This window comes from Sceloporus undulatus, chromosome 6 (genome assembly GCF_019175285.1).
Source record: "Sceloporus undulatus isolate JIND9_A2432 ecotype Alabama chromosome 6, SceUnd_v1.1, whole genome shotgun sequence".
NCBI lineage: Eukaryota > Metazoa > Chordata > Lepidosauria > Squamata > Phrynosomatidae > Sceloporus > Sceloporus undulatus.
Genome location: NC_056527.1, coordinates 89541875 through 89558379, shown reverse-complemented (window position 1 = coordinate 89558379; position 16505 = coordinate 89541875). Strand labels below are relative to the sequence as shown.

The window sequence follows — 16505 nt, the reverse complement described above, 5'->3', positions numbered from 1 at the left end:
CCATTTCTAATAAAAAAGGCTCTGCAGAGTTAATTATGGTGCTGCACATCCTGTCCTCACAATTATTTATCAAAAAGGAGCCAAAGAAATTGTGAAGACATGTTTCATTCCATTATCTCTGTGTATCATTTCCAGGAACTTTTCTCTCTCTCTGTGGAAGCCTCTCACACAGCTGATGGGATGTCTTTTCACAAGCTGCAATTTCTCTCTCGCTTGCAGGCTTTTTTATTTCACTCTACAGAGACGGTTTGGAAAACCTATTATTTGTAGCTTCAGGGATGGAATTGTTAGGACCTGCCTTTGAAGATAGCAAAATGGTTGGCAGGACATTCAAGGGAACACTATGACACAACATAGATGACCCCTAAGTCAAACTGTGTGTATGAATATGTATCAGTGATAAAGAGGTTGTGATCACATCACATGGATGGAACGGAAAGGGATCTCCTATAAACAAATCTGATGGAATGACTAACACTACAGTATTAAACATTTTGATGTAAGTAAGAGCAAAATCCATTCTAATTATCCACTTCTAGGCACTGTGTTTGAGACTGGATGAATTGAAAAACTAAATAAGCAAACTAATAATGTTTGAAAGGATGTTCACACATAGCCTCCAGCTGTCCTGATCTGGAAAGGACAGTCCCAGTTGAGTATCTGATGTCTGACTTTTTTGGCTGCTTCTAAAACCCTAGTTTCTCTCTCCTTCTCCTCCTTTGTTCCCAGATTATGTCAAATGCTGCAAATTTAGTTTAAAGTGCAAAAGTAGTTTGTGCCCATTTGCTCCAGCCGGTGGGAAGAGAGGGCAGGAATCTTGCCCTTCCCAGTAGGATCAGGCAAAAGCAAACTGATGCCACCTTTCCTAGCTTGTGTGTTATTTCTCACAATTTTGACCACACTCTGATGTTGCTGGGCCATATGAGTCTTAGTTTTCATTTGTGCAATGTTAGACAGTATGCATATAGAGTGTATAAAAAACATTAATTCCCCGGATGCTCTCATTAAAGTCTTGTTCAGAGGAGTGGCCTTCTCAGCTCCTGAATGGATTTTAGATATAGCAGAAAGAGACTAGTAAGATGTATTGGTTGATGCCTTCCTCAGTAAGCCTTGATCTCCTGGAGCTTCCAAATGCCTTTCTCTTTCCTAATTTCTTATCCTACCTCCTCCTTTTAGTTTCATGGAATTTGCTTAGAGAGCAAATAGTCTGTAGTCTCTATTCAGATTTAATGTTCTTGTGAAAGAGAATTTAGCAGGAAACAGAGATCATGTTCCTTAACAACCCCTGACCATATTCCTTAAAAACTGTTATTGAGAGGTGGACTGCCTCTTATATTTGAAATAATCCAATGCCATTATAACCAGGAAGAGATAGAAGCTGGGACATTATAAAAGCAGCTGAAAAAGTAGGACAGCAAAAGATTAACTAGGATCCAGCCAGGGCAAAATATTTGAAAGGGAAAGTGTCTAATGTCTTTCCCCCCTTATCAGTAAACCATGATGCATCAAACAAATGAGCAGCTCAGTGGGTAGACTAGACCTTTTCTCGGGAAACTAACTTTTTTCATGGAAATATTTGGAAATGTATTATAGTCCATAAATACTTCATAATATAAGTAGATGCAGTGTGTTTTATTTGCTCTCATTCCTCCTGTTGTTTCCAGCTTTGGGCTTTTGGATGGACCGTTTCATCTACAAACACTGCTTTGGACATGAGTCATTTTGATATCCTGCAATATTTGGAAATTCTCATTTAGGTCAAAACATGCTTCATAATTGTGTAAATTTTTAGCCAGCTTGGAGATGTTTGCACATGAACCCAGCATCTTCTGTGTGTAACAAATACACCTTAACATCGACACAACAAAATCCAAAATCCACAAGTAGCAATGCCTTTATTGGGCCAACTATGAAATACATTATGCAAGCATTTGAAGCTTCACTGGGTGCTTCATCAGGCAAAGATGTTAAGAATCATATAGGAGTCAAATGTAACATTGTTTAAGTCACAGATGTTCTGTCTGAGATGTCAGTTAAGATCATATTAGGGGAGTTCAATGAAAGCAGAAGCCATTACTCTATTGGTCATGTGAGTACTACAGATAACAAGCAATAAAAGAAAGGTATTAAAATGTCAACTTCAATTGCAACAGAAAAGAAAACAAAAGGAAAAAAGAGCCCCTCCCTATATTTCTCGCTGGGATGTTAGGATGTTTTTTTATTTGCATGGAACTGTGTGTGCAATCATGCATTATAGAGGTTTCATGAGCTTTGTCCCTTTGCACTCTTAAGTGGTACAGCCCAGATATAAAGAAAAGTAGGTTCATAGTGTAATGCACAAGCCTATCACACTACACTGTTATAGCACTATACAGTATGCCCTGGGTATCCACTGCAATTTGGTTTCAGGATCATTTTTCACCTAAAGGCAAACTGGTTCAGCCTTTCCGAATCCATGTGTTCTTCCTCTTTAACATCTTTTGCCATCTTTCTGGGCCAAACATGGCCCAGTTTTTATCTGTTAAATGTTGGAAGGTAAGAAATTGTGCAATTGACAATATCATAGAATGCCTATGCTTCCGTGTAGACTTTTTATCAAAGTGTGGTTCTGGGGGGCACTATCATCCAAGAAGGTTAGAAAGAGTCATGTAGTAAATTGGAAAGACCTTTGCCTACACCCCTGGAGAGATGCTGCCAGCCAGAACAGATGTTATTTTGGTTCAATCAGCCTTCTCTAGCCTTGTGTTTACTTGATGTTTTTGGCTAACACCGCCATTAGCCCCATCCATCATGAGCAATGATGGCGATGATGAGAGTTGAATTTAATATTCTGCCATTTCCTCAGGGAATCAGTTCTCAAGGTAGCCCACATTATAATGAAAGACATAACTGAAAACATACTAGATGGATAAACAATATAACATAATATAACAGGATTGATGATTATCCTAGAGGGCCAAAGGTTTCACACAGTTTATTGCTAAACTGGCAGGATAGAGAATGATGGCTAATCCTCTCCCGCCATGTCACCTTTCCTTCACTCACTTAAAATGGCAAACACACAACCTGGAAGGACTTGTGAACTTTCTAGAAGATTGTCTGCCTCATGAATTCTCTTCAGACTTTGACTTCTGTCACCGATCACTTCTTGGATCTGAAATCCAGCCTACTGTTGCCTGCACAGACAACACAACTATGGCCTGGAGCCCAAAAAAACCTCACATTCTCCACTTTGGCAGCACATATGCTTCTGTAAGCCAATTTCTCCCAATCTGAGAAAAGCCTGGTTTAACTGTATTTTACTCATCTAGTTATTTGCTAAACCTCAATATCCACTAGGAAAATCAGTCTGCATATTTCATTCTTATGCAGTCAGTAAAACTCTCTCAGAGATATAACTCTGTGGGAGTATGCATTACTGAGACTAATCTTCCTACATCAGGGGTTAACAACATCCTATAGATTCCTAAGGTTTGTAGTTTTGTGAGGCATTGGAGCACTCTGGCTGAAAATTCAAAGTGCCTAAACTGTTGTTGTTGTGTATTCAAGTAATTTACAATTTATGGCTACTCTAAGGCAAACTTATTATGGAGTTTTCTGGACAAGATATGTTCAGAAGATGTTTGCCATTGACTTCTTCTGAGGCTGAGAGATTACGATTTGTCCAATATCCCCAATGGGTTTCCATGGCTGAGCAATGATTCAAACCCTGGCCTCCTGAGGTCCAAGTCCAACATTCAACCCACCATACTGGCTTTCTAAAGTCGAATATAGTTCTATAATTGTCTAGTGCAAACGAGGTCCAGGTAGTAAACAGATGGAAGACAGGTTTGTTTGTTGTCTGAAGCAGTAGTGTTCAGAAGTATCAGACAAGTAAAGTCTACCAAGAGACCTAACCTGCTATTTACTTAAGATGGCTAGGTAGAAATGCTCACAGTGTCAAGAGAAAGTTGTTCGGACACTGCTTAATGGAAACGAGTCCATACTTCGCATTCCAGAAAGAACTCATGGATGGCAGAAGCTTCACAAAGACAACACGGAGCATGGGAGGGGTGTGGTTGGACGAAGAGGTCTGACTTTTCAGACAGGTATGAAGGAGGAGCCCTCAAGGACTTCTTTTAACATGCCACGGTCCCTTGGCATACAATGTTTTAAAAAATATCTATAGCCTTGGGTGAAGAATCAGCCCATCTGAGTAAGGGCTGACGATACATGGAAGAACAAAAGAAGGAACAGTTAAGTAAAAAAGAAAACTCCACCTTTTTTTTAAAAGGCACAGTTTCTATGTCGTAATGTGACTTAAGCATGAATAAACACGGGGGGAAAGAATGGCTAGGGAATTTTGGCATGGATGCCTGAGGTGATGAAACCTGGAGGGAATGAAAAGAAAGATTTAAAAAAAAAATTGGCCGTGGCAACGCCTCTATTCCAAGTATAAGAGGGGAATACAGACATAGAGCTGCTAACTCTCTTGAGCTTCTTAGAGTATCGCAGGGAAGTTTTTCTGGGGGTGCCTCTATTTTCTAGAACATGGCCACAACTTACAGGCAATACACCTCCTCCTCCTCTGTAAAGGGGTCTTCCTTTGGTGGGGGCTCCTCTCGACTTTCTTCTGCCCACCTTGGTGGGGGATACAGAGCTCCAAGCATGCATGGTGGAATGGGGGGCATCTCTTCTTCCCGCTATGTCTCTGGGGTAGGCAGTGGCTTTGGTGGTGGCTATGGAGGCAGCAGCTACAGCAGCAATTTTGGAGGAGGCTTTGGAGGAGGTTTCAGTGCTGGCTTTGGGGGTAGCAGCTTTGTTGCTGGGGGAGATGTCCTTCTGGCTGGGGGTGAGAAGGAAACCATGCAGAACCTGAATGACCGCTTGGCTAACTACTTGGACAAGGTGCGGGCCCTGGAGGAAGCCAACACTGATCTGGAGATTAAGATCAAGGAGTGGTACAAGAAGCAAGGACCTGCTCCAGATCGTGACTATAGCCATTACTTCAGGACCATTGAAGATTTGAAGGGCAAGGTATGGCTTGGGGACTGGTAAAAGAAAAGGATGCATTCGCAAGATAAGTGTAGCAGGGTGGGTTCCAATTTGCCGTAGGATGGAACAATTGGATTTTGGACTCTAACCCCCAGTATGTTCTAGGCTGAGGGATTCTGAGAGTTGTCATCAAAATATTATTTTCCTAGGCTCTATAAATTACGAAGTTGAGCTCCTCCTCACAAAAAGACCTGATATATTGTAGACAACAATGAAGGATAAACAGTAGTTGACAAACATCTGGAGAGCCGCTGGTTCTGCAGCTTCATCTTAAGGCCTTCAAAATTTTGTTTCACTGACTTTTACAATTCCAAATATATATGTAGCTGCTATGAATAATTTGTGTCAATGTAGGTACTACAGTGCTTCTTATACGTCATCAATGTAAGACAAGCCTGTCTTGCTACAAGCTTTTCCAAGCTCGGTTCCAGTAGAAGTATGGCCTCATTAATATGTTCTGGATGTTACTTATATCCCAAGCATGGGTTCCTGAGCTCCTTCTGCCAAACTGCTGCAGTCACCCAGGGGTTGATCATGCTGCAGGACTGGGCTGTGAAATAGTTTACTCTTTTGTCTAGTCTTGCATGAGAGACTGTTGATGAGTAACAGTAGCAATGATCTTGCACCAGGCTTTGGTGAGTGATTAGTGGACTCCTTTGTGCAGTGGATTTGCTAAATAAACAAAAGAGCGGTATGACACATCTGTTTAATTCAACCTGTCAAGTAGACTGCATTTTGTGGATCAAGAACTATCTCTGAAAGGTGTCGTGCCTGAGGCTTCTTGGTTTTGCTCCCAGATTGTTGTCTGTTTACTCATCCATTGCTCTGACTAACCATTGGCATCATTGCTCCTTACATTCTTTAATTCAGCATGTACAGCCAAAAAAGAAAAATGCTGTTGGCCTTTTGGGTAGCATGGTTCCCTAGAAGCTTTAGTTTAATTCAAACCAACAAAGGAATTACAAAAATCATAGAACCAATTTCTTTGTTGCTTTACGGAAGAGGTGGGCAACTGCGGGTCTTGCAAATGTTTTGGTTTGGTCTATGACTCCCAGCACTTTTCTAGCCAGCCTGACCAGTGATAAGGGATGGTGTGAATTGTACTTTATAGCCTCCAGAATCCTAGCCATATGGCCAGTAGCCATAAACTGTGGTCCAAAAAAAGAAAAAAGAAAAAAAGAGCAAAGTTTCTAAACATTATTTCTGCTCCAAGCTTTTGCCTTTACACCTCAGTTAAGGTCTGCAAACCAAGCCCTCTGAGAAATTTCAAGAAAACTTAGTGAATGGAATATGTTTAACTTGGAGAAGAGCAAGCTTAGAGATGATATGATAGTCATCTTTAAATATCTGGAGGGATGATATGTGTAGGATGGACAGAGCTTGTTTTTGCCTCTCCCAGAGACTAGAACATGAATCAGTTAATTCAAATGACAAGCAAAGAGATTCCACTTAAACTTTAGGAAGAACTTCTTGGTTGCAAGAACTATTCAAAAGTGGCATAGACTTTTGTGGTTGGGTTCTCCTTCTGTGGAGATTTTAGAGGTTGAACGGCCATCTCCTAGGAATGATTTAGCTGTGCTTTCCTGCATGGCAAGGGGTTGGATTGGATGGCCATCGCAGTCAGTTCTATGGTTCTGTGATTCTAATAATGTCTGCTTTAGTCCTTTTTGAATTCAGAACAGATAATTTAGGCATCTCTTTAAGGCTGCTCCTTAGTATGTGTCTTTTCTCTTCCCAGATAATAGCTGCCACTATTGACAATGCTAGCATTGTCCTGCAGATTGACAATGCGCGCCTGGCTGCTGACGACTTCAGAACCAAGTAAGTTTGTTTTTGCCAGAGGATGTGTCTCAGCTCAGTTACAGACATATTAAGAACTGGAGATTGATGTCAGGGATCTGAGAGCTGAGGTTGCAAATCAAATATGTGAACAGCAGCCAAAGCAGAGGCAAAGCAGGGACGCTTGAGGATTTTATTTGGCACTTCAAAGCATTCCAGCCTGATCCACAAATTCTGAAGATAAGATGTGTATTTACAAGCAGATTTTGCTCATCATGGAAAGTTGCACTATAGTTCTCAGTTCAAATGCACATATACCAGTATGTATAATTTTGGATAATTTTTTTTTGGAAATGCCTATTTGGAATGAAAAGACATTAACTGCATACTTTGTGAAACAGACAGACAACCCTTCCCCGTTCCATGGAAAAGTAGTCATTTACAGCCATAGTTATGAGCACGTGGAAATGTAACTTTGTTCCAGCTTGTTACCACACAAGGTAACTAGTTACCAAAGCAAATAATTGGAAAAGAAGTTATTTCATATCTTTTTCTCTGGATAAATGGCTATGAAGAGAAATGCAAGATATATGTCTGCATATCTGAATGCAGCCAAAGTCAGCTGGTGAGCTTAGGAAGATACAAGGTGTGGAAGGAAAATTCATAGGGCAGAGGTGGATGATCTGTGACCCTCCAGAGGTTGGTGGACTGCAGCTCTCATCAGACTTAGCTAGCAAAAGCAATGGATGGTGGGAATTGTAGTCCTCTAAAATCTGGAGGTTCACATGTTTCCCAGCTCTGCTGGTTGGATCTAAACCACTTCCTCTATGGGCCAGTTTGTCACATGGTTTGATACTGTGTAGTTCTTCATTAAGCACACTCACTATACATGGATTTTGACTGTGGCACTGGAAGAGGGTTTTACATTCCCCTCCCCCTTCTTGCTTAGAAATGAAAGTACCCACTCCCATGCCTGCATTCACTATTTGCTGTAAGTAGATGTATTGGGACAGAGTGAGGACTTTTGATTAGGGTCATGGTAGAAACAAGCAGTTAAAGCTTCCCTTCCCCTATTTAGTGGTCCCAATTCATCCTGATGTTTACAACAACATGTCTCACTTGGCCCCCAGCTAATGCAACACTAGACTGGCTGAGTGTGTGTGTGAATGAAATTTCCAGATGAAAATAGGCAAACATCATCCATGATGATGAATGTTCTAGCCAATTGAAACTGTGACCATGGGAGTGGACTTGAAGATATAAACATAGATTGCAAAAGATAAAATAAAAACAAATTACACTTAAACTATGGCAGGGGTGGGCAAAGTATAACTATCTCCCTATTTTTGGACTGCAACTCCTATCAGCCGTAGCCAGCATAGCCAAAAGTGAAGGATGCTAGAGAGTGCAATTTAACGACCTTTGAAGAGCCACAGGTTGACCACCGTTGCTATATGGGAACAAGAGTGGAAGTGGTTGCGAACTGGGATAAGGATATGTCATTTAATTTGCCCTTTGTACTTCCAGGTTTGAGACAGAACAAGCTATGCGTATGAACGTTGAAGCTGACATCAATGGGCTGCGCAGGGTCTTAGATGAGCTGACCTTGGCTAGGGCAGATCTGGAAATGCAGATTGAGAACCTGAAAGAGGAACTGGTTTACCTGAAGAAGAACCATGAGGAGGTGAGAGGCAAAGCCACCCGTAAATCTGAATGTGTGATCAGTCTACAAGAAAAGTGCTTGAACCTCCCGTGCATGATGGCTTCAGTGCTATAACAACCCAGAAGCCATGATTGAGTAGTAGAACACACCAGTGGTGGCTATTCCACTGTTAGCTGACAGCTTTTGTGTCTGTGGAGTTTTGACCCCAGCCTTTAAAGGAACTGTCTAAGATCCTGACCTATTTTGGTCCTAGAATTCAACACCTTGGATAGTTACTGTAAAGTTGAATGGAAACCTATAGCAGAGTCACCGCCTCCGTGATATTTGAGCCATCAGCTATCAGTGTAACACATGCTTTGTATGCAAGCAAGCCTAGAGTCCATTGCTAATAAAGTAACCCCCCAAATGTTACAAAATCCAAAATCCAAAATCCACAAAACATTGATACCTTTATAGGACTAACCAAAATGCACAAAATATATCAAGTAATCTTTTGACGCTTCACTGGTTTCTTCAGCAGGCAAAGATGTTAAAAGTCACGCAGGAGGAGAGAAGTGACAATGTTAGAGTCACAGGCCTATATTTTGTCTCAGATGTTACTTCTGTCATCAGTTAAGATGATCTAGGGGGATATCAATGAAGGCAGAGGACACTCCCCTTCTTGGCCATGTGGAGACCAAGGATAAAGGGCAATAAAACACAAGAAATAAACTCTCAAATCCATTACCTGCAGCAAAGTAATTTCCATTGAGATCTGGGCACATTCTGTCCTGTGTGGGACTAACTTCCCCTTTCTTAAGCAGAGAACCTTGAATTTTTGAAGAAGCCTCTATACTGTTATATCTGGAAATTGACTAGGTGCTATATAGGTAAAACATACCAATTGCAGTCTAAATGGAAGAGTGTTGCCATTATTGGAGGTACACAGGTTCCTCACTCCTGGAACAGACAATTTTAAGCTTGTTGGGTAACTGATAGTGAACCTGACCTAGAATAAGACAGCTTTCTGTGAAGTTCTGAACTGTTACATTTAGGACAGAAATACAGCTAAACTTTCTGATTTTCTCCCTCTATAGGAAATGAGTATTTTCCGAAGCCAGCTTGGTGGAGAAATCTCTGTGGAAATGGATGCTGCTCCTGGGGTGGACCTGACCAAGATCCTATCAGAGATGCGTGAACAGTATGAGACCTTGGCTGAGAAGAATCGTAAAGATGCTGAACAGTGGTTCTTTACCAAGGTGGGCCTTCTTTTTGATAAATGGACTTTCCAGAATGAATGACATTGCTTTGACTTGTATGTAAATGGTGTGTTTTCTCTTTTCATTTGCAGACAGAAGAGCTGAACCGTGAAGTTGCCACCAACACAGAACAGCTGCAGAGCAGCAAAACTGAAATCACAGAACTGAGACGTACTGTTCAAGGCTTAGAGATAGAGCTCCAGGCTCAACTTAGCATGGTATGAGGGCACTTAATCGGGATGATATAAAAAGGAATAGCCAATAGATTTTTTGTTCTGTCTCAGTGGCAAAGTCTAGGAAGTGCACCTTTTTCATATTTTCCATTTGTTGTATGACCATTACATAACCATGATTTCAGGAATAGGGTGGGCCAAAGAGAACCATACCACTGATCTTATCCGAAGAACACTTTTGTCTGTTGAGCAGAAAACTATAGATAAAACTGAAGGAAAAAGGAAAGGTTAAGAAAAAAACCACAGGGGAAAAAAAGGTAGATATTTTTGGGGATTATAAATCCCAGAATCCACCACATTTTAGTAATCCTAATTAAATCCTAGCAGGCAATGGGGAAGAGACAATATGACAGGGTGACTCCCCCCCCCCATGCAATACCTCTTTATTTTGACATTTCAGTCTCAAAGGCTACAATCTGGATAAAGTAAGTCATCATTAAGCTTATACCACTGATTTCCGTTAGACTTGATCATAATGGGACCACTAAACCTCATTGATCACAACCAGACATGAGCAACTAGTCCTTTTGCCAGCTTCAGAAGCATATGGATTTATGAGACAAGATGTATTTCATCATATTGCCAGTTTCTAACCGTGGAAATCTATACTGTACTTTGTTAAGGAAAGGCTAACTCGGCCATCTCACCCATCTCTATCTCTGAGGGCAACTGAATGTATTTCAAGATTTGAGATATTTCATGTCATTCCAATAGCCCCTATTATTCCCAGAATACTCTCTCAGGCCCATCCTTCCAAATTATTTTTCTGCAGAAAGCAGCACTGGAAGGCACTTTGGCAGAGACAGAAGCTCGCTATGGTGCTCAGCTCAGCCAGATCCAGGCCTTGATCACCAGCGTGGAAGAGCAACTGGCTGAGTTGAGATGTGACATGGAGCGCCAGAATCACGAGTACAAGATCCTTCTCGATGTCAAGACCCGCCTGGAGCAGGAGATTGCCACCTACCGCCGCCTGCTGGAGGGAGAGGAAGCCCAGTACGTAAAGGGCAGTGAGGAGGGAAGTGCTGGTGATGACCTATAACACTGGTTCTCAAACGTTGGTCCTAAAAATGTTTATCACTTCAGTTCCAAGAATTGGCCAAGTGTTGGTCAAGCTGCCTGGGGCTTCTGGGGCTGAAGTTGAAAACACCGGGAGGACCAAAGTCTGCGAACCACTGATCTAAAAACACCTGTACAACTTTGATCCAGACTGTCTGAAAGACTGATATTATCCCATAGGAGCCTGCCCAAGGCTTGAGATTGTCAGAGGAAGGCTTTCTTTTGGTTCCCTCACCTTCACAGGTACATTTAGAGAGAACACAAGAGAGGGCTTTTGTTTTACTGGCTGCTTCCAGGCTGCTCTGTTCCATGAGAAGCTGGGCTTCCCCCACCTCACTCTTGCTCTCTTTCCAATAGGAGACATGGACCTTCTGATTCCAACACAGTTTTGGCCATTAACTAGCTGCTAGTTAATACTTTTATGCTTGCCTCAACTCCCAAAGCAAGAGGAAGTTCCAGGGATGAAGTTCTTACTTGAGACTGGTGTTCTTTAAAAGGAAGATCATAGGAATGTTTGGTATTAGTTGAATAGCTGGGAATATATTTTTTTAAGATGAGAACCAGTATGATGTAGTGATTTGAGGGTTGGACCATGATTCTGGAGACCAGGGTTTGTATCCTTGCTCAGCCGTGGAAACCCATTGGGTGATCTTGGGCAAGTCACATTCTCTCAGCCACCGAGAAAGGCATGGGCAACAAATCTTGCCAAGAAAACCCCATGACAGGTTTGCCTTAGGGTTTCCATATGTCAACAACAGCTCGAAGACACACAATACCAATTATTTTCAGATATATAGGTTGAACATAGGTTGAGGTACACAGCTTAAATGCCCCAACAGCAAAATCCATTGCTCCTTAAAAACAGATAGTACTTAAAAATGTTATTTCATTATTGAAATAATTACATTGATTTAGTTTGTGTAGTCTACTCCCGAGTCTCCATTTGCTCTTTATTCCATTTATTTTCATGACATCATCTTTAGATAGTGAGAAGAAGTAGAGAAATATATTTTTACCTTTTAGAAATATCCAGCTGTTTTGTAATCAGACAGAAAGCATTCACTGGCCTCTTAGCTATCATTAGTCTTAACTAAAGATGACAAACATGGCAATTTTGTACCTAGCAATTTTGCCACTGGGTATTATGGAAACACACTAGGTAACTCTGGGTGACTCACACACTCTCAGCCCCAGAAAACCCTGTGATAGGTTCACCTTAGGGTTGTCATAAGTCAGAAATGCCTTTAAGGCACACAGCATGTTGTTCTGGCTTCATTAATATCCTCCTGTCTACCAGCCCCAGACATACCTGTGCAGAGCTTGGAATGTTAGTTTTAAAGAGCTTTATTTGTTTTGGCTAATCATTAGTAAAGGAGCCCTGGTGGTGCAGTCATTAAAGGCTGGTACTACAACCACAATGTTGTGAGTTGAATCCCAGAGGGCTCCAGGTTGACTCAGCCTTCCATCCTTTCATAGGATGGTAACCCAGTTTGTTGGGGGGGGGGGGCAATTGGCTTACATATGTTGTAAACCACTTAGGGAGTGTTGAGTTCACTATGAAGAGGTATAAAAATATAAATGCTATTACTATTGCTATTGCTATTAGTAAAATCAAAATTCTTATTCTAATATTAATGTTAGTAAGAAAAATGTTTCAATTTTCCATTTTAATTGTTTAATAGTTTCTTGTTATGGAAGCCATAAACAGTCTGTGCACTAGAACTTCTGTTCCATGCAAAACCTTTCCGGTCTGCACATCAGCACTCTTGTTTTATGTAAAATCTTTTTCGGCTGCAAACCAGAACCCCTTTCAACAGGCTTTAAATTGACCTTTTATTACCAATTTTGAATCTCTAAAGATGAGGATAGAATAGTAATAAAATAATGAGTCAAAACTGACTGTCTCTTATGGGTATCATTTTGTGGCTATCATAATTTTATGGTATCCTTAAACTGAAAGCAGATTGCGGAGCCACTAGCAAGGGATGATAAGAGATACAGTCTAACAACATCCAGGAGCCAATACATTCCCCCTTTGTTCCCTAGACAGAACTAAAGATACACTCACACTGTGTAAAGGTCAATGAATGTGAAGTAAAGTACTGCCTATTTAATTGCAAATAAGGGCTTGAGGCTATAAGATTTAATCAGTTTGATTAGTGGATGAATTGGCTTTGTTGACTGATGGCAGCTATTACTAACAGGTGAAGGAAAACTTTCATCTTCAGGGTTGAGAGTTAAGACAACAGGTTTTGAGACTATTTTGACTTTGATTTGCTACTGTAATAAGGGGCAAGAAGAGAACTTTAAAGATGGCATTTTTCTAAAATTATAAGAAGCTACTCTGGTTCCTTAAACAGAAAGTTGTTTCATATGTCCTTCCCTGTCCAGAAAAGCAATTGTGTTGAGTTTTTGAACATTTGACTCATGAATTATTTGGCTAAAAGATATTAACTAATCCACTGATAAGTTATTATTTTTTCCCCTTAGATAGCCTGTCTATTTTATTTTTTAAAAAATGTGTCTTTAGGACATTTGTATTGTATTCTCTTTGAGTTTTCTTACTTATCATTAATTTTCACTCTCCATCCCTTTTCTTGTAGCATCAGTTCCCAGTACAATGCAGCTATATCCGGAAGAGATGGTAAGAATAAATTTCAATAAAAAAACTAAAAACCCCAGGGCTTCTGTGAACTCTGTGGCTAATGCACTGAGCTCATGCCATTCTGGCCTGGGTGCTCACCTGGTTCACTCCCTGGGTCGGTGTGGGGATGGGAAGGTGTATATATGACTGTCCACACACTGGACCGGGAACCTGTTTTCCTTACCTTTCTGCACCATCACTCCTACTGAGAAGCCCCCTATCATTGCATCTGATATGGCAGTGGGGCACCTCGCTGTACTCCCATGGTAAAAGCACCCTGTTTCTATGTCAGACATGGCAACGGGGGGGGGGGGCTTCTCAGTAGAAGCAATGTCACAGAAAGGTAAGGATCATGCAGGGGACATTTGAACAGCCAGGGTTTGCATGGAGTTTCCATGAAACTCCATGGCAAACCAGGGATCAAACTGACCCAGCGTAAAGGCTGTTTACCCAGGGATTGGCCCTGATCCACCAGATCAACATCCAGTCTGCCAGGATCAGGCCAGATTCTGGCCCCCTGGTTTTGGCCTGCATCACCCAAAGAGGATGATACGAGGCTGTGTGTGTGTGGGGGGGGGCGCACAGGACTTTTGGTTCATATGGAAAGCCCCATAAGAAGCATAGAAAGCAATAACGGCCTTCCAATATTTCTTGTTCCCTCAAGTTATGACTGTTTCCCCAAAAGCCCTCTAATTGGTTCAGGACCCATTATAGATTCCCTGGGTAGTGAGCTTGCCCCCATCTTGATCGTTCTACCTGTTAAACTGACATCTGCAAATTATGTTGTAAGTTACGGTAGTTTCCGTGTCTGATGGGAGGTGGATCCGCTCTGTATTTCAGTCTAAACTTGAAATGAGCTATCCAACATATTAAACACTAGCTCCCAAATAGTTTCAGCACCATGAACAGCTCCTTTCAGATTAAGACTGAAATTCAGAAAGGGTTAACCAGTCAATGGGTTTGAGAGCCACAACTTGCTTCTGGTTATGAATTCCCAAGCTAAAGTGTTTTTTCATACATCCTTTTCTCTCGCAGTGTCAAAGACTTCACGCCAGGTTCGCATGATTGTTGAGGAGGTTGAAGATGGGAAGGTAGTTTCTTCTCGTGAGCAGGTCAAGCAGTCCACCTACTGAAAAGGACAGACTCTCCAAAATGTGACCCAAGATTGAAGTAGCATGGACACAACCAAGAGAATTGAACACATTAGTATTTTCATGCGCTCTGTAGTGTGTATTCTATATGCATGTTTTAATTACACATGAAACTTTTGCCAAAGCAAAACCACACAGTTATCTAGCCTTTTCAGTTGATACCCTATCTGCAAGCAACTAATAAAGTATTCTTTCCCTGGTCATAACACAACACAAGTGTTCTTTTGTCTTTTTACACATGGGTTTAAATCATTACAGAGCCATAAATCTCCCTAGATGGACTTTAGCCAGTCACTATCCCTGAGGTTGAATTATTATTATTATTATTATTATTATTATTATTACACTTTATTTATATAGTGGTGTAGGTTTACACAGCGCTGTACATACAGACAATAAAATCGATAAAAATGAAACCTGCCAATGGCGTACATTCAACAAAATACATATAAAACAATAGATAGCAATACAAGATTCATTCAAAGAATCATTGTTGTAAAAATAGGAAGAAGTACACACAAACCATATTGAAATCTTGGGAGAAAAAAAATGGGACATATTAATGTGATATTTGATTTAATAATGGTTTAATAATACAAACCTATAATTGAAAAACTTTTCCAATATTGTAGCTTTTTAATGTATTTTGGGGTGCTGAATTAAAAATCACATGCAATTCTTTCACACATTCTATATTTTTTTAAAATCAATTCAGTTGGTACTCAGTTTAGATTAAGCGTGGACACTGATCTTCCAGTGGAATTTCTTTTAGTACATTTGAACAGATTTTTGTGTTTCATATCAGCGATTTAAAGTGCTTTAAAAATTTATGAGAAGACTTTGAGCCCTTTCTTACTCTTTGCAGGATCATTTCATTCAGTCAGATATTACTACACAGAAATATCAAAGTAAGTTGTGAAAAAAACTGTATGTGATGGAGCAATCTGAAATCATTTTTATATTTAGAATGCCAAATTCTTATAAAACCAGCATCCTTTTTTTTTTTTTTAGAAAAGGTTTTATGACCCTTGATTTCACAGGCCTATGATGGTGCTGCTTGCAGGGTTAGCCCTAGGCACTTTGCTGCCTGATTCAAATGGTACTTTCCCATTCACCTAGGTCAGTATGCATTGTACCCAAAGTCAGTCAAGCTATTTTGGCACAGGAGGTAAGAAACCCCTCCAGTCTCTCTCCCTAACCCTAGCAGTAAGAGTATAACAATATTCCATAATCCGCTGCCCTTTCGCAGTGCCTAAGCACCTACTGACTGGTGAGTACCCTGTTCTTCCAAATGGCAGGGCTGGGCCTTCCTTTGCTTGACCCTTTCACATTTCACAATTATAGCACTATGATTCCACAATAACTGCCATGGCAACCTCCTATGTATTATTGGGGTCTACATTTTAGGGAGGGAGAGGTCTTTAGAAATTTCACTCAGAGCTCTTATACATCACCAGTCTAGAAACCATGGGATACTGTAAAATGCAGCCACAGCAGTTAAAGTGGAATCAGAGTGGTATAACTGTAGCATGCACCGCTGAAAACCTACTCTTACTGCTATTCTGTGCATAAAAATGCAAGCTATCTCTTGTCTTAGCTTGGCTTACCTTAGCTCACTGTATCTTGGGAATTGTGATCAAATGCATATCTCAAGATATCTGAGCAACATTTGCTAAATTAAACCATCTAGGTTTTGCTGACATGCTC

The 16505-nt window shown here is 40.8% G+C and overlaps 1 protein-coding gene across 1 annotated transcript; it reads left to right on the top strand.

Annotated features, from left to right (window-relative positions):
* The first annotated feature begins 4512 nt into the window (after positions 1 to 4512).
* On the top strand, positions 4513 to 14999 carry LOC121935237 (keratin, type I cytoskeletal 14-like). The gene is made up of 8 exons (XM_042476538.1): positions 4513 to 5016; positions 6773 to 6855; positions 8341 to 8497; positions 9553 to 9714; positions 9807 to 9932; positions 10720 to 10940; positions 13607 to 13647; positions 14683 to 14999. The coding sequence occupies exons 1-8, from the start codon at positions 4531 to 4533 to the stop codon at positions 14778 to 14780; spliced, it is 1374 nt and encodes a 457-aa protein (XP_042332472.1). The 5' UTR covers positions 4513 to 4530; the 3' UTR covers positions 14781 to 14999.
* Positions 15000 to 16505: the final 1506 nt, after the last annotated feature.

Bases quoted from the DNA above. Each gene is read 5' to 3' on its own strand.
- LOC121935237 (XM_042476538.1), top strand. From the start codon at position 4,531: ATGGCCACAACTTACAGGCAATACACCTCCTCCTCCTCTGTAAAGGGG. The intron at 9,715-9,806 runs GTGGGCCTTCTT...TTTCATTTGCAG, and splicing joins AACAGTGGTTCTTTACCAAG to ACAGAAGAGCTGAACCGTGA. The intron at 10,941-13,606 runs GTACGTAAAGGG...CTTTTCTTGTAG, and splicing joins CTGGAGGGAGAGGAAGCCCA to CATCAGTTCCCAGTACAATG.